Here is a 22,802-nt window from a genome sequence, read left to right on the forward strand (position 1 = left end):
AGATTATTTAATCTCTACCTCAGTTCCTCGATCTGCAAGACAAGGGTAATAATAATTATATCAAAGTGTTGTGAACCTTATATGGAAATAAATGATTTTGCAGTGTTTATTAGTAACAATGTTGATAGGACAGTAAGTCATAATATTGTTAGACTTCCCCTTCACCTAATTTGTATTTGTAGGGTCTTATGAAATAACAAAATACAGTCTTTATGAGCTCTAACACTTGTATGAATGATACCTCCTATTCACCCTTATGGATGACCACAGAGTAGGAAGGGGAACGGCAGTCTCTATACCTTAGTGCTGAATAACGGTAGTGGTGTCACTATCTGAGTCACTTAGCCTTGACTCTGCTACTTTATTATTTATTTACTTAATTTTTTGGCTGTGTCGGGTCTTAGTTGTGGCGCACAAACTCTCTCTAGTTGTGGCGCACAGGCTCAGCAGTTCTCACGGCCTTAGTTGCCCCGTGGCTTGTGGGATCTTTGTTCCCCAACCAAGGATGGAACCCGCATCCCCTGCATTGGAAGGCGGATTCTTAACCACTGGACCACCAGGGAAGTCCCTTGACTATGCTACTTTAAAAGAGAATAGTTATTAGTTACTTTGTTTTCATAGGCTCATCTAATCATAACAGTTACTTTCCTCTAAAGCAGGGGTCTCTAACCCCTGTGCTGCAGACTGGTACCTGTCTGAGGCCAGTTAGGAACTGGGCCGCACAGCAGGAGGTGAGTGGCAGGCAAGCGAGAGAAGCTTCATCTGCCGCTCCCCATTGCTCCCCCCCATCACTTACATTATGCTTGAACCATCCCCCCACCAACCCCCCCCCCCCCCCGCCACGGTCTGTGGAAAAATTGTCTTCCACGAAACTGGTCCCTGGTGTAACAAAGGTTGGGGACCGCTGTTCTAAAGGACAAAGGTCATGTGACGTTTTTCCTTTCAAATTGTCTAAATCCTTACAGATTTTAAAAAATCTCCTTCCTATGTGGAGTTATCTGTCTCTCTTTTTTTTCCCTTAGTTCTTTACTTTGAAGCTATGTTATCAGGTGCATACAAATTCCAAACTTATCTTCCTGTTTAGTTGATCCCCCTCCTTCTTTCAAATGGACTTAATTTTTTAGAGCAGTTTTGGGTTCATAGCAGAATTGAGTGGAAGATACAGATTTCCCATATACTCCTGCTCCCATAGTCTCCCTCATTATCAACATCTCCCACCAGAGTGGTACATTTATTGCAGTTGATGACTATTTTGACATACCATGCTCATCCAAAGTCTATAGTTTATGTTAGTGTTCTCTTACATTTACATTCAGTGCTCTTGGTATTGTATAGTCTGGGTTTGGACAAATGTACAATGACATGTATCCACCAATAGAGTATCATAGAGTAATTTTACAGCCCTAAAAATCCTTTGTGCTCTGCCTAAATATCCCTCCCTTCCTCCCTTCCACTAATGTTTTTGCTGTGTCCATAGTTTCACCTTTTCCAGAATTTGACCCTTATTTTATTTTTATTATTTTAAAATTTATTTATTTTAAAATTTATTTATATTATTTTTATTTATTTTTGGATGCATTGGGTCTTTGTTGCTGCACACGAGTGTTCTCTAGTTGTGGTGAGTGGGGGCTACTCTTCGTTGCGGTGTGTGGGCTTCTCATTGCGGTGGCTTCTCTTGTGGAGCACAGGCTCTAGGCACGCGGGCTTCAGTAGTTATGGCTTGCGGGCTCTAGAGTGCAGGCTCAGTAGTTGTGATGCATGGGCTTAGTTGCTCCGCGGCATGTGGGATCTTCCTGGACCAGGGCTCGAATCCATGTCCCCTTCACTGGTAGGCGGATTCTTAACTGCTGCGCCACCAGGGAAGCCCTGACCCTTTTTTTAAAAATTAGGAAATACTCTCTCTTCACACTTCTTGCCTTAAAGTCTAACATTGCCTCGTGTTATTGTAGCCAGCCCAGCTTTCTTTTGGTTAGTGATGGCATGGTATATATATTTTTTTTATCCTTTTACTTTTGGTATTCCTGGGGTCTCATTTTTAAAGTGTGTCTCCTGAAACAGCATGTAGTTTTATTCAGTCTTTTAGTTGGAGTGTTTAAACCATTTGTATTTAATATAATTACTTAAACATGATTGTGTTAGACCTACCAAGTATCTGTTTTATATATGTCCCATTTATTTTTCCTCTCTTACTTTCTTTTGGATTAAGCAGCTGTTATTCTATTTATTTTTTTTATTGCTTTTCCATAATATATCTTTTTATTGTTTTAGTGGTTACCCTAGAGATTATAATATTCATTACCATTTACTTTAGGTACTTTAACCACTTCTCATATAAATGGAGTTAAAACTATTAGTTGTCACCCTCTTGTCCTTTGGGCTATTAGCATATTTTACTTTTACATATGTTATAAATTTTTCCAGATGTTATTGTAGTTGTTTTGTTTTATTTTATTTTTTTTGGCCACACTGCACAGCATGCAGGATCTTAATTCCCCAACCAGGGATCATACCCGCACACCCTGCATTGGGAGTGCGGAGTCTTAACCACTGGACCACCAGGGAAGTCCCTGTAGTTGTTTTAAAGTCAATTTTCATTTGCTTATCCACTTGTATATCTTTCCTGGTATTTTTAATTCCTTCCTGTCTTTCCATGCCTCTTATATGTGATTATTTTTTCTTCAGTCTCCACAACTTATTTTGGTATTTCTTTTAATGAAAGTTTGTTGGCAGTGACTTCAGTTTTCCTTTTTCTTTCTTTCTTTTTTTTTGGTTTGAAAACTTCTTTGTTTTGACTTTATTTTTAAAAAAATATTTATTTTTTTGATTTATTTATTTTCTTAATTTTTGGCCGTGTCTGGTCCTAGTTGGCAGCACGTGAGATCTTTCATTGTGGCGTGTGGTCTCTTTGTTGCGGTGCTCAGGCTTCTTTGTAGTTGTGGCGTGCGGGTTTTCTCTCTCTAGTTGTGGCTCATGGGCTCCAGGGCACGTGGGCTCTGTAGTTTGCGGCATTTGGCCTCTCTCATTGAGGTGCGTGAGCTCAATAGTTGTGGCGCGTGGGCTTAGTTGCCTTGCAGCATGTGGGATCTTAGTTCCCCGACCAGGGATTGAACCCGCCTCCCCTGCATTGGAAGGCAGGTTCTTTACCACTGGACCATCAGGGAAGTCCCTTGACTTTATTTTTAAGGTATTTTTTTTTATTTTTAAATAATTTTTACTCATTATTATTAAAAAAATATTTTTAAAAAATTCTTTTCATTTATTTTTGGCTGTGTTGGGTCTTTGTTGCTGCGCGCTGGCTTTCTCTAGTTGTGGCGAGTGGGGGCCACTCTCGGTTGTGGTGTGCAGGCTTCTCATTGTGGTGGCTTCTCATTGCAGAGCATGGGCTCTAGGTGCACGGGCTTCAGTAGTTGTGCGCAGGCTCAGTAGTTGTGGTGCACGGGCTTAGTTGCTCTGCGGCATATGGGATCCTCCTGGACCAGGGCTTGAACCTGTGTCCCCTGCATTGGCAGGCAGATTCTTAACCACTGCGCCACCATAGAAGCCCAGATTTTTTTTTTTAATTAATTAATTTGTTTGCTTTTTTCGGCTGTGTTGGTTCTTCGTTGTTGCGCGCGGGCTTTCTCTACTTGCGGTGAGCAGGGGCTACTCTTCCTTGCAGTGTGTGGACTTCTCATTGTGGTGGCTTCTCTTGTTGCGGAGCATGGGCTCTAGGCACGCAGGCTTCAGTAGTCGTGGCACGTGGGCTCAGTCGTTGTGGTTCGTGGGCTCTAGAGCACAGGCTCAGTAGTTGTGGTGCATGGGCTTAGTTGCTCCATGGCATGTGGGATCCTCCCGGGCCAGGGCTCGAACCGGTGTCTCCTGCATTGGCAGGCGGATTCTTAACCACTGTGCCACCAGGGAAGCCCCCCAGATTTTTTTTGTTTTTAAGCTGTGAAATTCTGGTTGGTTGGTTGGTTCTGGTGTTTTTTTCTTTCAGCACATTAATAGTGTAAAGCCAGCAGTCTTACTATTCCTTCTTTCAAGATAATGTTTTTTCCTCTGGCTGCTTTTTAAGATTTTCATTTTGTCTTTAATTTTCAGAAGTTTTACTATGATATACTGTAGTCGTTATCGATTACTACATAAAAAATTATCCTAAACTTAGTGACTTAAGACAACACAGATTAATTAAGTAATTATTTTTACTTGGTTGCGCCACACAGCATGTGAGATCTTAGTTCCCCAACCAGGGATCGAACCCGTGCCCCCTGCACTGTAAGAGCAGAGTCTTAACCACTGGACTGCCAGGGAAGTCTCACAGATTTATTATTGTCTCTGTTTAAGTCAGGAGTCCAGGCACAGCTGAGCTGAATCCTCTGTCTCAGTCTCTCTCAAGGCTGCAATCAAAGTGTTGGCCAGAGCTGGGGTTTCAACTGAAAGCTTGACTGTGGAAGGATCTGCTTCCAAGTTCACATCGTTTTTGGCTGGCTTCAGTTCCTGGAATGGATGTTAGACTGAGAGCCTCAGTTCCTAGTTGGCTCTTGGCTGCACTCAGCTCCTTGCCACATTGATCTCTCCAACATAACAGCATGCCTCATGGAAAGATGAAGGCAGAGAGGGCAGTAGTCTGCAGGCAAGACAGAAGTCACAGTCTTCTGTAACCTAATAATGGATGTGTTACTCAATGTTAGTGTGTTCTGTTGGTTAGAAGTAACTTACTCAAGGGGAGGGGATTTCACAGGTCTGAGTACCAGAAGGTGGGAATGTTGGGGTCCATGTCAGAAGCTGCCTACCACATGTGCCTAGGTAGATTTCTTGGCACTTACTTTGCTTGGGGTTCTCTGAGCTTCTTGAATCTGTAGAATATCAAGTAGTTCACTGTATAATTAAAGTCTCCTATGGAAAGCATAGAAGAATAGGGCAGAATAAGTATTTTGAAGAGACAATGGCTGAGCATTTTCCAGCATCTGGGCCATCTCTGGGTCTGCTGCTTTTCGCCACTCCCTCTCTTGACCCTGGGTCTCATATTTTGCTTTGTTGTATGTCTCATCATCATTTTTTTTTTTTTTTTTTTTTTTTGTGGTACGTGGGCCTCTCACTGTTGTGGCCTCTTCCGTTGCGGAGCACAGGCTCTGGATGCGCAGGCTCAGCGGCCATGGCTCATGGGCCCAGCTGCTCCGCAGCATGTGGGATCTTCCCGGACCGGGGCACAAACCCATGTCCCCTGCATCGGCAGGCGGACTGTCAACCACCGCGCCACCAGGGAAGCCCTGTCTCATCATCTTTTGAAGTATACTGGGCCTTTTTGCGTTAAAAGAGTAGTGTAGTTAGTCTCAGTAAAGGATGTGCTTTTTTTCCTCTCTCATAGCTGTTAGTTTGTGGGGTTGGGTCAATCTGATTTGTAGCTGATAATCTCTGGCCTTTGGTGCAGCTTTAGTTGCATTCACTTCATAACTGGCTTCACGTGTTTTGAGGGTGGGATTGAGACTCTTGCAGCAGAGTTTGGAATTTGGGCACCAGTGAGATTCTTTTTTTTAAAATTAATTAATTATATTTACTTTGGCTGCGTTGGATCTTAGTTGATGGCATGCGGGATATTCGTTGAGGCATGTGGGATCTTTCTTTGCGGTGCATGGGCTTCTCTAGCTGTGGCATGCGGGTTTTCTCTTCTCTAGTTGTGGCACGTGGGCTCTGTAGTTGTGGTGTGCGTGCTCTCTAGTTGAGGCACGTGAGTTCAGTAGTTGTGGTGTGTGGACTTAATTGCCCTGCGGCATGTGGGATCTTAGTTCCCTAACCAGGGATCGAACCTGTGTCCCCTGCATTGTAAGGTGGATTCTTTACCACTGGACCACCAGGGAGGTCCCACCAGTGAGATTCTTGAGAGGTCTATACTTTATAGCTGAGTTGCCTGCTTTCCAAATTTGTAAGATCTTGCGCTATTTTATAGTCCAGTTGCCTACATTTTTGTTCACGAAGAGTTCTCTTTGCTCTCCAGTTCTACCTTGTTGTCCTATCCCTAGCCAGCTGCTCTGCATCCAGTTTTTGGCCCTGTGCAGTTGGTGAAGGCCTGTGGAAGGGAATTGGCATGGGTGCAACTCACTCTGAGGAGGCTCCTTAGTGTTCTAATCAGTCGTCAGCCCACAGGTGGCTGTTTAAAAATTTGACAGATTTTTCCTTTTTCCTTATGTCTGCGTCAGTTCTTCCTGCCTGTCTGCTATGGATGAAAACAGCTGTGAGTGTTTTTTCTGTTCACAGAAGGGCTCATCAGTTCCTGGGGTACAGTTAATTTAGATTTGTTTCCTTAGCCCTGTGAAGGGGGTAGATAATCTAGCTTGTTCTCATTTTTAAGGTGAGAGCAATGGTTTTTCTTGCATTATCTCCTTTGAAATAGTTGGAATAGATAAATGATTACTTTTGACTTTTAAAAATTATGTGGCACAGGAATTCCCTGGTGGCACAGTGGTTAAGAATCCACCTGCCAATGCAGGGGACACAGGTTTGAGCCCTCGTCCGGGAAGATCCCACATGTTGTGGAGCAACTAAGCCCATGCACCGCAACTACTGAGCCCGCGAGCCACAACTGCTGAGCCCCCCATTCCTAGAGCCCATGCTCCGCAACAAGAGAAGCCACTGCAATGAGAAGCCCACACACCGCAACGTAGAGTAGCCCCCGCTCGCCCCAATTAGAGAAAGCCCGCACGCAAGAAAGACCCAACGCAGCCAAACATAATTTTTTTTTTTTTAATTTATGTGGGACATACAACCACCTGTAGTTATTTGTAGGTACAGCTAATTATATTTTTTGGCACATAGTAGGCGCTCAGTATTTATCGAAATAATGTTTAATGCTTAGTATATTTTTTTACTGAGAATCAGTCATTAACAGTTTGGTTATTAAATAGTGTTTTGTCTGATCTTTGAGTTCTTAAAATTTCTCTAAGAAGTGTACTTCATTTGTAGGGCAGGTAGGGCAGTGTTTAGCACCGAATGGTCACGAGATACATGGAAGTTATACATCCCTTTTTTTTTTTAAAGCTCCTTAATCCATTTCATTAGGAACCTACAAAATAGAATTTTTCAATGATTGTTTATTATCTTTCCTTTTTTATATGGAAATGGGGAAATGGCATTTTTTTAAAATTATGTATATTCAAATGATAGTGTTTTAAATCACACGGAACAACAACAACAAAATCTTGATAAAACAAGAAATGGGAGAAATAAAAACTGATTTCTGAACCAAATGTGTACTTACACAATAGTGAATCACTGGGAAATGTAGTCATGGACTAGGTAAGCTCCATGTGAAGAAAACATAGGAATTCAAAAGCGTTATAGCACATAACTCTTTGTTTTTTAAATAGATAGGCCTCAAAGTTTTTTTTTTATAGCACATCACATCTTTTTAAAATAAATTCTCACTTTTCTTTTTTGGCTACATTGGGTCTTCGTTGCTGCGCGCGGGCTTTCTCTCGTTGTGGCGAGTGGGGGCTACCCTTGGTTGTGGTGTGCAGGCTTCTCATTGCAGTGGTTCTCTTGTCACGGAGCATGGGCTCTAGCCTTGAGGGCTTCAGTAGTTGTGGCACGTGGGCTCTAGAGTGTGTGGGCTTCAGTAGTTGTGGCTCGTGGGCTCAGTAGTTGTGGTGCATGGGCTTAGCTGCTCCGTGGCATGTGGGATCTTCCCAGACTAGAGATCAAACCCATGCCCCCTGCATTGGCAGGTGGATTCTTAACCACTGCGTCACCAGGGAAGCACCAGGACTATTTTTTTAAGGAAGTACGTTTATTGGCGGTTGATAATTCATCTTTTCTGAACTGCCTTTTTATATCTTTTACCTGCTTTTCTCCTGCTGTCTTATTGTTTTGCAAGAATTCTCTATATGTTAGGTTATTCTTTAGTCTGTCACATATTCTAAATTCCTTTTTCCAGTTTGCAAGTTGCTTTTTAGTTTTCTTTGGAGGTTTTGTTTTTAGAGGTTTAAGATTTTTAACTTTTTACATGTCTTAATCTTTATTTTGCTTTTATGGTTGTTCTTAAACCATACTTTCTGTACTAGAAAATTATAAAGGCAATATTATGTATTTACTCATTTATATTTTTCCTAGGTCATTTATAATTTCTTTTTAAAAGTTTTTATCATTTTATTTTTTTAAAATAAATTTATTTTATTTATCTTTGGCTATGTTGGGTCTTTGTCGCTGCACGCGGGCTTTCTCTAGTTGTGGCGAGCGGGGGCTACTGTTCGTTGCAGTGCACGGGCTTCTCATTGTGGTGGCTTCTCTTGTTGCGGAGCATGGGCTCTAGGCTCATAGGCTTCAGTAGTTGTAGCTCACAGGCTCAGTACTAGTGGCTTGCAGGCTCAGTAGTTGTGGCTCGTGGGCTCTAGAGCACAGGCTCAGTAGTTGTGGTGCACGTGCTTAGTTGCTCCACAGCATGTGGGATCTTTCCGGACCAGGGCTTGAACCTGTGTCCCCTGCATTGGCAGGCGTATTCTTAACCGCTGCACCACCAGGGAAGCCCATAATTTCTTTTTAAATGTTTTTATGTAGAGTTTATTTTAGCATTTGGTTGGTATGATATATGAATCTAGCCTTTTCCAGATTGTCAGTCAGTTTGCAGGTAACATCTGAGTCATCTTCTTTCTCTGCAGAGAATGCAGTCATTATCATTTTCTAAGTTCTTTCTGACTTTCCTCTATGGACTTTTTCTGTTCTTGTGACATTCTGTACTATTTTTATGATTGAACTTTTTTTTTTTTAACGTCATTATTGGAGTGTAATTGCTTTACAGTGATGTGTTAGTTTCTGCTTTATAACAAAGTGAATCAGCTATACATATATATATATCCCCATATCCCCTCCCTCTTGCGTGTCCCTCCTACCCTCCCTATTCCACCCCTCTAGGTGGTCACAAAGCACCGAGCTGATCTCCCTGTGCTGTGTGGCTGTTTCCCACTAGCGATCTATTTTACATTTGGTAGTGTGTATATGTCCATGCCACTCTCTCACTTTGTCCCAGCTTACCCTTCCCCTTCCCCGTGTCCTCAAGTCCATTCTCTGTGTCTGCGTCTTTGTTCCTGTCCTGCCCCCACGTTCTTCAGACCAATTTTTTTTTTTTTTTAGATTCCATATATATGTGTTAGCATACGGTATTTGTTTTTCTCTTTCTGACTTCACTCTGTATGACAGACTCTAGGTCCATCCACCTCACTACAAATAACTCAACTTCATTTCTTTTTATGGCTGAGTAATATTCCATTGTATATATGTGCCACATCTTCTTTAAACATTCATCTGTTGATGGACACTTAGGTTGCTTCCATGTCCTGGCTATTGTAAATAGAGGTGCAAGGAACATTGTGCTACATGACTGTTTTTGAATTATGGTTTTCTTAGGGTATATGCCCAGTAGTGGGATTGCTGGGTCATATGGTGGTTCTATTTTTAGTGTTTTTTTTTTTTTTTTTGCGGTACGCGGGCCTCTCACTGTTGTGGCCTCTCCCGTTGAGGAGCAACAGGCTCCGGATGTGCAGGCTCAGCGGCCATGGCTCACGGGCGCAGCTGCTCCACGACATGTGGGATCTTCCCGGACCGGGGCATGAACCCGTGTACCCTGCGTCGGCAGGCGGACTCTCAACCACTGCGCCACCAGGGAAGGCCTATTTTTAGTTTTTTAAGGAAACTCCATACTGTTCTCCATAGTGGCTGTATCAATTTATATTCCCACCAACAGTGCAAGAGGGTTCCCTTTTCTCCACACTCTCTCCAGCATTTACTGTTTGTAGATTTCGTGATGATGGCCATTCTGACTGGTGTGAGGTGTTAACCTCATTGTAGTTTTGATTTGCATTTCTCTAATGATTAATGATGTTGAGCATCCTTTCATGTGTTTGTTGGTAATCTGTATATCTTCTTTGGAGAAATGTCTATTTAGGTCTTCTGTCCATTTTTGAATTGGATTGTTTGTTTTCTTGATATTGAACTGCATGAGCTGCTTGTAAATTTTGGAGATTAATCCTTTGTCAGTTGCTTCATTTGCAAATATTTTCTCCCATTCTGAGGGTTGTCTTTTTGTCTTGTTTATGTTTTTCTTTGCTGTGCAAAAGCTTTTAAGTTTCATTAGATCCCATTTGTTTATTTTTGTTTTTATTTCCATTTCTCTAGGAGGTGGGTCAAAAAGGATCTTGCCGTGATTTATGTCATAGAGTGTTCTGCCTATGTTTTCCTCTAAGAGTTTTATAGTGTCTGGTCTTACATTTAGGTCTTTAATCCATTTTGAGTTTATTTTTGTGTATGGTGTTAGGGACTGTTCTAATTTCATTCTTTTACATGTAGCTGTCCAGTTTTCCCAGCACCACTTATTGAAGAGGCTGTCTTTTCTCCATTGTATATTCTTGCCTCCTTTATCAAAAATAAGGTGACCATATGTGTGTGGGTTTATCTCTGGGCTTTCTATCCTGTTCCATTGACCTATATTTCTGTTTTTGTGCCAGTACCATACTGTCTTGATTACTGTAGCTTTGTAGTATGGTCTGAAGTCAGGGAGCCTGATTCCTCCAGCTCCATTTTTCTTTCTCAAGATTGCTTTGGCTGTTCGGGGTCTTTTGTGTTTCCATACAAATTGTGAAATTTTTTGTTCTTGTTCTGTGAAAAATGCCAGTGGTAGTTTGATAGGGATTGCATTGAATCTGTAGATTGCTTTGGGTAGTAGAGTCATTTTCACAGTGTTGATTCTTAAATCCAAGAACATGGTGTATCTCTCCATCTGTTTGTATCATCTTTAATTTCTTTCATCAGTGTCTTATAGTTTTCAGCATACAGGTTTTTTTGTCTCCTTAGGTAGGTTTATTCCTAGATATTTTATTCTTTTTGTTGCAGTGGTAAATGGGAGTGTTTCCTTAATTTCTCTTTCAGATTTTTTGTCATTAGTGTATTAGGATGCAAGAGATTTCTGTGCATTAATTTTGTATCCTTCTACTTCACCAAATTCGTTGTTTAGCTCTATTAGTTTTCTGGTAACATCTTTAGGATTCTCTATGTATAGAATCATGTTATCTGCAAACAGTGACAGCTTTACTTCTTCTTTCCGATTTGGATTCCTTTTATTTCTATTTCTTCTCTGATTGCTGTGGCTAAAACTTCCAAAACTATGTTGAATAATAGTGGTGAGAGTGGGCAACCTTGTCTTGTTCCTGATCTTAGAGGAAATGGTTTCAGTTTTTAACCATTGAGAACCATGTTGGCTGTGGGTTTGTCATATATAGCCTTTATTATGTTGAGGTAAGTTGATTGAACTTTTATAATATATAGTCAGCATTGTAGGTCAAAAAGAAGGTGGTCATTAAATACATTGTGTTGTGCTTTAAGGTGCTAGGGAATTAGGAAGGAATTGGTTTTGAACTATACCTTAACCAATAGCTGTGTAGCCATGTACGCTTTCTGGCCTTGTATTTGGGAAATAATATTTCTGTTCTAAATTATTTAATTGCATTTACTTAAGTATTTTAGACATTTCAGGGCTCAGCACCTGAACCTTTGACTCTCCACCAAGTACATTTCTTTTATTTGATTCTTTGTAAACTCTTGATTTATGTTTGTATTGCACTTTATGAATTTGTTTTAAAGACATAGGTAAAATGAATAGGTTTTATTTCTTTTGGCCATTTGGAATAGGACAGACTTCTGGGTGAAATAACTGAGTCTGGCTAGGAGATGTTTTACATTGATGTTGAAATCTGTGGTCTTTACTATGTACATGTGGCTGAAATTGTTATTTGACCAAGAACATTTATTATTTCATATCTTCTGTAGGCTATACATGTGTAAAATTCATGCATTTTAAAGTGCCTATTTCGGGAATTCCCTGGCGGTCCAGTGGTTAGGACTCTGTGCTTCCACTGCAGGGGGTATAGGTTCTATCCCTGGTCAGGAAACTAAGATCCAACAAGATGCGTGGCACCAAAAAAAAAAGTGTGCCTGTCTCTTCTGTTTTAATACACCTTGTTAAACAGTATTTTTAGAAAATGAAGTTTAACTTCTTTGGGAATATTTGTGTCTTCATTAAGTTCCATATGCAGCGGTCCCCAACCTTTTGGCACCAGGGACCAGTTTCATGCAAGACAGTTTTTCCATGGGGTAGGGGGAGATGGTTCAGGCAGTAATGCGAGTGATGTGGAGCGGCAGATGAAGCTTTGGTCACTCGTCCGCTGCTCACCTCCTGCTCTGTGGCCCTCTGACGGTCCTCGGCCTGGGGGTTGGGGACCCCTGCCATATAGGATCCATACTTTAATTAGTCTTTGCACATTTTGATCATTCTGCTAAGAAAATTCTGTCATTTTGATATGGTACAACAAAAATCTCAAGATGAGTGTTTTCTTTTCAGAAGTCAGGTGATTTATGTCTAAAGTCCCTGAGAATTTTGCATTCTGTGTTTTATTCTTTTCAGGTGATCTGATGGTAGTTCAAGAAACAGCAGGAGAACTCCCTGTCAAGTGTATCAGAAACCTTATGGGAATTACCTGGTGGTCCAGTGGTTAGGACTCGGTGATTTCACTGCTGGGGCCCGGGTTTGATCCCTGGTCGGGGAACTAAGATTTCACAAGCTGCGTGTTGACCAAACAAACAAAAAAGAATATCAGAAGTTTTAGGTTTTTTTTCTCCTGAATAGTTTGTAAGTTGGAAAAGCTTATATGGTCTAGAAACAGGGGTCATTGTTTTGCTAAGGGAGGAAGAAAATATTAATAGATTGCACAGAAATGCTAACTAAGGATGTGTCCGGGCAATGAAACTGAGAAGAAATCTCCTGAGGCAGGGGACCGTTCCTGTAAAAATTCTCCTCCCTAATAAAATAGTCACAGGAAGAAAGAATCCTCCCCTTCCAGCATTTCCAGGGTATGATGGCAAGAGCTGCAAAAACCATCCAGCAACGTAAAAACTAAGAGTCTGAGGGGAAAAAAGCCAAAATGTCAAGGCTGCCGAAGCAGAAAGACACGCTCTTTAATGACACCATTAGATCACTGCATCGATTCCATCTACAGACTTGTAAGACACCATTACATATCTTTATTATTACTTAAGCCACTGCTTTGCAGCAAATGGAGTATTCAACAGCCTATTTTCATGTGCTGCGCAATCTTACAAATCATAAAAGCATGTCCACCAATCTGAATACCTGTAACAAAGTCACCCACCAACCATCTCAGTAAAGTGAGGCTTGTCTGGAAAATGCTATTAATGCTGACTTCAGTGTTGGCTAAGCAGGCAGTCGCTGCTCTGGGAAGCTAAAACTGGTTAACTTTTTTGAATTAAAATACATTGAAATGCTTTTAAATGAAGGATCTTCATGCCAGCACTAGAACATTTCTCTGCCTAGGTCCTTTTGTAAATACTGTTAAGCTCCTTTTTCCTCTTATTTATATAGGAATATTCTGCCATTGACTACTAAACTTGCACTTTTTATTTATTTATTTATTAAATTTTTTTTTTTTTTTTTTTTGTGGTACGCGGGCCTCTCACTGTTGTGGCCTCTCCCGTTGTGGAGCACAGGCTCCGGACGCGCCGGCCCAGTGGCCATGGCTCACGGGCCCAGCCGCTCCACAGTATGTGGGATCTTCCTGGACTGGGGCACGAACCCGTGTCGCCTGCATCGGCAGGTGGACTCTCAACCACTGCGCCACAAGGGAAGTCCCTATTTATTAAAATTTTTTAAAAAATTATTTTGGCTGCGCCATGACTGAGTTGCGACACGCAGGATCTTTAGTTGGGGCATGTGGACTCTTAGTCGTGGCATGCGTGTGGGATCTAATTCCCCAACCAGGGATCGAACCTGGGCCCCCTGCCTTGGGAGCATGGAGTCTTACCCACTGGACCACCAGGGAAGTCCCTAAACTTGCACTTTTTAAATAAAGAAGAATGTCTGTCTCATCAGAAGCTGGGGGGAATTTCTTAAGCAAGGAAGACACCAAATTTTTTTTTTTTTTATAAAAGGCAGTGCTTTCTGTCACTTCTTATGTTTCATTGTTATACTGTACTTTTCATTGTTATAGGAATTATGATATGGTAGTTTACTTACACGTTTTCTGTTGTAGGATTTCTAGGTGTAGCTTAAAATAATTTGAGGGAAAGCTAAAGATTAGACAGGTACATATTAAAGATATTAAATATTAATTCTAGATCCTGATTAGATTACAGCATCCCAAACTTTACAGAAAAAGCTACTTTTCCCCATAACGTTCCAATTATTTATTTATTTGTTTAATTTTTGAATTTTATTTATTTTTTTATACAGCAGGTTCTTATTAGCCATCCATTTTATACACATCAGTGTATACATGTCAATCCCAATTGCCCAATTCATCCCACCACTCCCACCCCCTGCCGCTTTCACCCCTTGGTGTCCATATGTTTGTTCCCTACTTCTGTGTCTTACTTTCTGCCCTGCAAACCAGTTCATCTGTACCATTTTTCTAGGTTCCACATATATGTGTTAATGTACGATATTTGTTTTTCTCTTTCTGACTTACTTCACTCTGTATGACAGTCTCTAGATTCATCCACGTCTCTACAAATGACCCAATTTCATTCCTTTTTATGGCTGAGTAATATTCTGTTGTATATATGTACCACATCTTCTTTATCCATTTGTCTGTTGATGGACATTTAGGTTGCTTCCATGACCTGGCTATTGTAAATAGTGCTGCAGTGAACATTGGGGTACATGTGTCTTTTTGAATTATGGTTTTCTCAGGGTATATGCCCAGTAGTGGGATTGCTGGGTCATATGGTAATTCTATTTTTAGTTTTTAAGGAACCTCCATACTGTTCTCCATAGTGGCTGTGTTAATTTACATTCCCACCAACAGTGCAAGAGGATTCCCTTTTCTCCACACCCTCTCCAGCATTTGTTGTTTGTAGATTTTCTGATGATGCCCATTCTTACTGGTGTGAGGTGATACCTCATTGTAGTTTTGATTTGCATTTCTCTAATAATTAGTGGTGTTGAGCAGCTTTTCATGTGCTTCTTGGCCATCTGTATGTCCTCTTTGGAGAAATGTCTGTTTAGGTCTTCTGCCCATTTTTGAATTGGGTTGTTTGTTTTTTTGATATTGAGCTGCATGAGCTGTTCGTATATTTTGGAGATTACTCCTTTGTCTGTTGATTCATTTGCAAATATTTTCTCCCATTCTGAGGGTTGTCTTTTCGTCTTGTTTGTAGTTTCCTTTGCTTTGCAAAAGCTTTTAAGTTTCATTAGGTCCCATTTGTTTATTTTTGTTTTTATTTCCATTACTCTAGGAGGTGGATCAAAAAAGATCTTGCTGTGATTTATGTCAAAGAGTGTTCTTCCTATGTTTTCCTCTAAGAGTTTTATAGTGTCTGGTTTTACATTTAGGTATCTCATTCATTTTGAGTTTATTTTTGTGTATGGTGTTAGGGACTGTTCTAATTTCATTCTTTTACATGTAGCTGTCCAGTTTTCCCAGCACCACTTATTGAAGAGCCTGTCTTTTCTCCATTATATATCCTTTCCTCCTTTGTCATAGATTAGTTGACCATAGGTGCGTGGGTTTATCTCTGGGCTTTCTATCCTGTTCCATTGACCTATATTTCTGTTTTTGTGCCAGTACCATACTGTCTTGATTACTGTAGCTTTGTAGTATTGTCTGAAGTCAGGGAGTCTGATTCCTCCAGCCCCATTTTTTTCCCCCAAGACTGCTTAGGCTCTTTGGGGTCTTTTGTGTCTCCATACAAATTTTAAGATTTTTTGTTCTAGTTCTGTAAAGAATGCCATTAGTAATTTGATGGATATTGCATTGAATCTGTAGATTGCTTTGAGTAGTATAGCCATTTTCACAATATTGATTCTTCCAATCCAAGGACATGGTATATCTCTCCATCTGTTTGTATCATCTTCAATTTCCTTCAACAGTGTCTTATGGTTTTCTGCATACAGGTCTTTTGTCTCCCTAGGTAGGTTTATTCCTAGGTATTTTATTCTTTTTGTTGCAGTGGTAAATGGGAGTGTTTCCTTAATTTCTCTTTCAGATTTTTCATCATTAGTGTATAGGAATGCAAGAGATTTCTGTGCATTAATTCTGTATCCTGCAACTTTACCAAATTCATTGATTAGCTCTAGTAGTTTTCTGGTGGCACCTTTAGGATTCTCTACGTATAGTATCATGTCATCTGCAAACAGTGACAGTTTTACTTCTTTTCCAATATGTATTCCTTTTATTTCTGTTTCTTCTCTGATTGTCTTGGCTAGGACTTCCAAAACTATGTTGAATAATAGTGGTGAGAGTGGGCATCCTTGTCGTGTTCCTGATCTTAGAGGAAATGCTTTCAGTTTTTCACTATTGAGAATGATGTTTGCTGTGGGTTTGTCATATATGGCCTTTATTATGTTGATATTAGGTTCCCTCTATGCCCACTTTCTGGAGAGTTTTATCATATATAGGTGTTGAATTTTGTCCAAAGCATTTTCTGCATCTATTGAGATGATCATATGGGTTTTCTCCTTAAATTTGTTAATATGACTTTTTTTTCTTCAATTTGTTAATTAGTCAGGTTATGTAGACCCTACTACCACTTTCTGTAACTGCTACCCAGGGCTTGAAGGGGCTTATGCTCACAGCAGTATTTGGTGATAATGATAGTAATACAGTGATTCTAGGATTGTTGCTGATAAACTTTCTGAGACTGAATATGCCTGCGAAAAACAAGATGGTAGAGAGATGGGCTGTTTGACCATTGAAGGGACTTTGTTTCTGGCTTTACTTCTGAGGACCTTGTGTAACTGTGGCTTACTCATTGAAGTTGCTGTTAGAAACTGTTACTAACGTTCATATCTAGGACTTGAAAATATTAAAGGAAAATTAGCTATTTATTATATTGATTTTTGTCTATGATATTTTTAAAAATTCAGGACCATTTTTTCTTTTTTTTTTTTTTTTTTGGTCTGTATTGGGACTAGAACCATATTATTTTTCAGATACACCTTATTTTGTACAAAAATAGGATAACCCCACCCCCACCCCGATCTTTGATTTGATTTTGTTAGAATCCTCAGAAAAGCAGAGAATCTGTAATTCTCTTTATGGGAGTTAATAGCTGCCGGATGGAGTCCGTGTTCCTATAGTATCTGGACTTTGTCTTTATCTACTTGCCTATGTTGAAGTCTTCTTTTTTTTTTTTTTGCGGTACGCGGGCCTCTCACTGCTGTCGCCTCTCCCGTTGCAGAGCACGGGCTCCCAGCGGCCATGGCTCACGGGCCCAGCTGCTCCGCGGCACGTGGGATCCTCCCGGACTGGGGCACGAACCCATGTCCCCAGCATCGGCAGGCGGACTCTCAACCACTGTGCCACCAGGGAAGCCCTATTTATTTTTTTGAGGTATAATTGACATAATAAACTGAACATAAAGTGTTCAAGTTGATAAATTTAGATGTGTTACGTGTACCGTGACCCAACACCTCAGTGAAGATAGTGAACATACCTATTACACCCAAAAGTTTCCTCTTCTTTTTTTTTTGCGGTACGCGGGCCTCTCACGGCCGCGGCCTCTGGACGCGCAGGCTCAGTGGCCATGGCTCACAGGCCCAGCCGCTCCGTGGCATGTGGGATCCTCCTGGACCGGGGCACAAACCCGTGTCCCCTGCATCGGCAGGCGGACTCTCAACCACTGCACCACCAGGGAAGCCCAGTTTCCTCTTCTTTATAATTCTTCCTGCTTATCTACCAGCCCCCAGTTACCTGTGACCTGCTTTCTGTAACTATATATTAATTTGCATTTTCTGGAGTTTTATATAAATGAAATCATATAGGATGTGCTCTTTTTTCTGGCTTCTTTCAGCATAATTATTCTGATATTCATCCACGTCGTTGTGTGTTATTAAATTTTTTTATTGCTGAATAGTATTCCATTGTACAGACATACAGTAATGTGTGTAGGCATTCACCTGTTAATGGACATTTGGATTGTGTTCACTGTGGGGCTCTTAAAAAGTAAGCTGTTCAAGAACATTCACATACAAACCTTTATGTGGATGTGTGCTTTCACTTTTCTTGGGTAAACACCTAGGAGTATTATAGCTAGATAATATGGTAATGTATGTGTTACTATTAAAAACGCTACCCCATTGTTTTCCACAGTGATTGTTCTGTTTTACATTTTCACCAGCAGTTTCTCTGCATTCTTGCTGATCTTGGTCTGGTCAGTCTTTAATTTTAGTTATTCTCGTAGGTGTGTAGTGATAGCTTATTATGATTTTAATTTGTGTTTCATCAGTTACTGGTGATGTTGAGCATCTTTTCATGTGTCTGGTTGCCATCTGTATGTCTTCTTTGGTGAAGTGTCTAGTCAAATAATTCTTAAAAATTAGGTTTTTTAAAATAGTGTTGATAGTTCTTTATATATTCTGGATACCAATCCTTTATCAGATATATGCTTTGCCAATATTTTCTTTCAGTTTGTGGTTGTCTTTTCATTCCCTTAACAATACCTTTTGAAAAAACAGAAGTTGTTAGCTTTGCTGAAGTCCATTTTATCGATTTGTTCTTTTGTGGATTATGCTTTTGGTGTCATTTTAGAAATCTTTGCCTAACATCACGTCATAAAGAGTTTCTCCAATGTTTTCTTTTACAAATTTTACGGTTTTAGATGATACATTTAGATCTATGATCTGTCTTGAGATAATTTTAATTTATTGTGTGATGTATACATTAAAGTTAATATTATAATTATTTTTTGGCAAATGGGTATTCATTTGTTCTGGCACCATTTGTTGAAAAGATTATCTTTTTTTTGTACCTTTGCCAAAAATCAGTTGTTCTTATATAACAAGTCCTGAAATCAGGTATTGTTCGCCCTCAACTTTGTTCTTTTTCAAAGCTGCTTTGACTTTTCTAAGCCATTTGCATATACATTTTAGAATAAAATTGTCAATTTCTACAAAAAAAGCCTACTGGGATTTTGATTGGATGGCTTTGAATCTGTAGATTAATTTACTGCTTATTTCATTCTTTAATTTCTCTCAGCAGTCTTTTGTAGTTTTCCTTGTACATGTTTTTCACATGTTTTATCAGACTTATCCCTAAGTATTTATATTTTTTGAAACTCTTGTAAAAAATGTTGTTTTTGAAACTTGCTCTCCAATCAGGTGTTGTCCAATAAGCATGTGGCTCCTGATCATCTGTTGCAAATCTGCCAGCGCATCGGTCCCATGTTGGATAAAGAAATTCCACCCAGTATTTCAAGAGTCACTTCTTTACTTGGTGCAGGAAGGCAGTCTTTGCTACGTACAGCAAAAGGTACCTTAATTTGAAGAAGTGTTCTGCTTTGTATTACTAGCTTAATAATTATTATAATTGTGAAGTAATGTAAGCATTGTGGAAGAAAGGTGATATGTAACTAAAAACCATGCTGTGGACTATAAAATTCTCTGCATTTAGCATAGATGTTGAATTTTATTACATCAGTGTTTAATGGGTCCTTCTGCATTTAAAAAAATGATAAAGGTATAGATGTTAAGCTTAAAAGCTTGAATTTATTCTGAGATGTGTTTGAGGTTTTATCAATGTGAGTTCTTATTTTTCCATTTTGTAGCTCACTTATAACTTCATTGAATGTAATTGTATGTGTCTAATAAACTCTTTAAATGCTAGAAGTATTTCACTTGATATTTAGATTCTGAAGCCCTTTTATAAGGGGAAGTGATTTTCTAAATTTGGTAGCAGTTTGAAAATGAGCACCAAAAATGTACAAATGCATGGTTCTTTTTCACCAGTTTTTTTTGCGAAATTATGTGGTAGCAAAATGTTTGGAATTGCTGTTCTTTTTCTGTTAGCTTGGTATAAATTACTTAGACTCAGTATATGTATGTGATATGATCTATGTATACAACGTGGCTTAACTGCTAATGGGCAAGAATGTTGGCTCTTCTGATCCTGAGTATACGTCAAGTTCATCCCTCATGATTATTTTTAAGATCTGTTGCTGACGTGATGCTGCCTCTTAGATGCTCCACCAGTGTAAAGTTTGACTGAGAAAGAACAACCCTTCCTCTTGGTTCCATACCAGACTGGTTTGTCAGCTTTAGTTGTTTCTCAGTGCTCTTATGGTCATGCCACACTGTGGCTTGAATCAGGAAACTGTTCATATTCTTCCTTTTTCTGTGTCCCTATTCACCTTGTAATTATTCTGTTTTAGGTTGTTATATAGTAGTTGCCTGGGTAGCCTGTTTTCCTGTTTTCTTTACTTGTGTCAAGCTCAATGTCGTTTTGTGATGAGCACTGCTTTAGAACTGGCAGACCTTAGAAGAAACTTCAGCAAGCTGTCCTAGGGTAGGGACCATATTTCTCTGTTTTGTACTAGTGACGCAAGAGGATGCCTTGTAACTGCTCTTTGATAATGATAGTGGTAATGAATTCATTCATGTAACACATGATATGCCTGTTAGTTTGGGGCACCCGAGGCTCAGTAGAGGGTTTATATAATGCCTTTCTTACCTTCCTCTTTCAGTTGTGAAGAAGCACATTTCTAGCACAGCATGATCTGTATTCTGCTGCTATCTCCTATAGAGGGGGTAGACAGTTTTTCTTAGTATATTTGCTAAGAGGGATAGGATTTGAGAATTAGTGTTCAGACTCAAAGATCCTACATATGCTCTTTTGTAAAGGATTATCTATGATCCTAAAACAAGAGGAAAGTCATTTAATTTTGTCAGTACTTTCTAAGGAGATTAAAATCATGGTAATATTGGCCATCATTATTTTTAAAACTCAGTAGCATTTCAATAAGTTAATTAAGTCAGGATTTTCTTATAAACCAAAAAAATTGAAATTTTCCTTACAAAAATTTCTGGTTTTGGAGAGTTGGATCGGTTGTGATTAAGACCTTTATCATTAATAATTGTATGGTATAATTCTGCAATGAAAAATGAAAACCTGTTTGGCATTGAGTGGGACTTGGAGTCAAAAGATCTGGTTTTATGGTCCATGTTGACTAATCATTTACAGCGGATCTCTTTAAAGGTCCTGGAACCTTTGAGCCTCAGTTACCTCACTTGTAAATTGGCAATGATACCTACCTCACAGGGTTGTTGTGAGGATTCAATGAGATAATGTATGTGGAAAGCACTTTGTAAATTGTAAAGTGCTACACAAATGTTAGTTGTTGCTGTTGTATCTGAGATGTCTTAAATTTTTTTTTCCTTCAGAAATAGTCTAATAAACCTCTAGGGCTTTTCTGTTAAAGTATATTAGTTGGTAAACCTTTGAATAAACAGTTTATTACAATATACGTAAGTATTCTATAAAATCTTTCTTGGGGTTAACTTTCAAGATTTTATGTGTATCTAAAATTCATTTTAAAGACTGCAGGCACACAGTTTGGAAGGGCTCTGCCTTTGCTGCTCTTCATAGAGGAAGACCTCCTGAAATGCCGGTGAATTATGGTTCCCCACCAAATCTTGGTAAGTGAGGTTGACTTTTTAGAGGCCCAAAACCATTTTTAAATTTCTTGACCAACTTTGTAACTTCTATATTAAAACTTAAAAGGTAGTACTGGTAATGTTGTTTCAGATTTGTGGTTTTCCTAAAATTATTACTAAAAGTAATAAAAGTCAATGAAAACAATCTTATTTTAATAAGAAGTCTGTACTAGTGCTTATAGTAGAAGAGAATTGGGAAGAAACTTCGTCTTTAGGATTTCTCGAGCATTGATTTTTGTGACCCTCTAGAAATTGTTTTGGAGGTTTTCTTAGCTTTTTACATATTGGCTCCCCCTTAACCACTTTCATTGTTTTTATTTCCTAGTGGAGATACATCGAGGAAAACAACTCACAGGGTGTTCCACTTTTAGCACAGCATTTCCAGGAACTATGTATCAGCATATAAAAATGCACAGAAGGATTCTCGGACATCTATCTGCTGTTTACTGTGTAGCATTTGATAGGACAGGACATAGAATCTTTACAGTGAGTTAACATTTTAAACTCAATTTGGTATCATCTGGAGCACTTTAGTGTGCCTCAGAATTATCTAGAAAATCTTATAAAACATGTAGATTCTATCTTTCCTCTTTGTCAGGAATTTTGACTCAGTAGGTCTGGTGTGGGGCCCATGAATTTACATTTTTATTCAGTATCGCAAGTGATTCAGATGCAGATAATCAGGCCTTGCGTGTTTTTTGTGATACACTGATTTAGAGCAGTGGTTCTTGAGCATGATCATCAAGGATGCTTAAAAATATGCATTCCTAGTACTTCCCCTCCAGCCCATTCTAGACCTACTGAATTAGGTTATAGTATGTATTAACCAAAAACAGTCCCCCCAAAACCCCTCTACATTAATCAAAAAGACCCCCTTCCCCCAAATCCAAATCTCTACAGGTGATTCATATTCACGTTGATTAATCATGATCTAGGGGAATTGATTAACACTGAAAGATTATTTTATAATTGTTGTAAAACTATATGTAAATATTTGGAATTTAATTTACCATTTTAATGTTTTAAGGGAAAATTAAGGTGGGTAAGAAGTTTAAATTTCATTTTTCAGTTGTTGAGACTCAGTAGATACTCAAATATTTGCTGAATGGATGGATGCTTGCTGGTACTATAAATTTGAGACTCTGTTGCTTAGTTATTTAAAATGAGTGTTCTAGTCCCATTATTTTTTGTTTTTGGAATTGCCACTTAATCAACTTGTGAAACATAGATCAGTCTTAACTAACATTTGTCAAATTATTTAGCTTGATGTGAGCTAAATGAACGTTTAACCATTGTTAATTGAAATGGGTGAGCCATGAACTTTTAGTTGGACTTATTC

At 39.4% G+C, this 22,802-nt stretch overlaps 1 protein-coding gene across 1 annotated transcript in view; it reads left to right on the plus strand.

Annotated features, from left to right (window-relative positions):
- Nucleotides 1–22,802, plus strand: part of BRWD1 (bromodomain and WD repeat domain containing 1) — a 120,354-nt gene that overhangs the window by 6,284 nt on the left and 91,268 nt on the right. Inside the window, exons 5-7 of the mRNA XM_030835428.2 lie at nucleotides 19,133–19,283; nucleotides 21,347–21,445; nucleotides 21,789–21,949. Coding sequence (XP_030691288.1) covers nucleotides 19,133–19,283; nucleotides 21,347–21,445; nucleotides 21,789–21,949 — 411 coding nt within the window. The remainder of the gene's footprint in view (nucleotides 1–19,132; nucleotides 19,284–21,346; nucleotides 21,446–21,788; nucleotides 21,950–22,802) is intronic.

The sequence above is a fragment of the Globicephala melas genome, chromosome 4 (assembly GCF_963455315.2).
Source record: "Globicephala melas chromosome 4, mGloMel1.2, whole genome shotgun sequence".
Lineage (NCBI taxonomy): Eukaryota > Metazoa > Chordata > Mammalia > Artiodactyla > Delphinidae > Globicephala > Globicephala melas.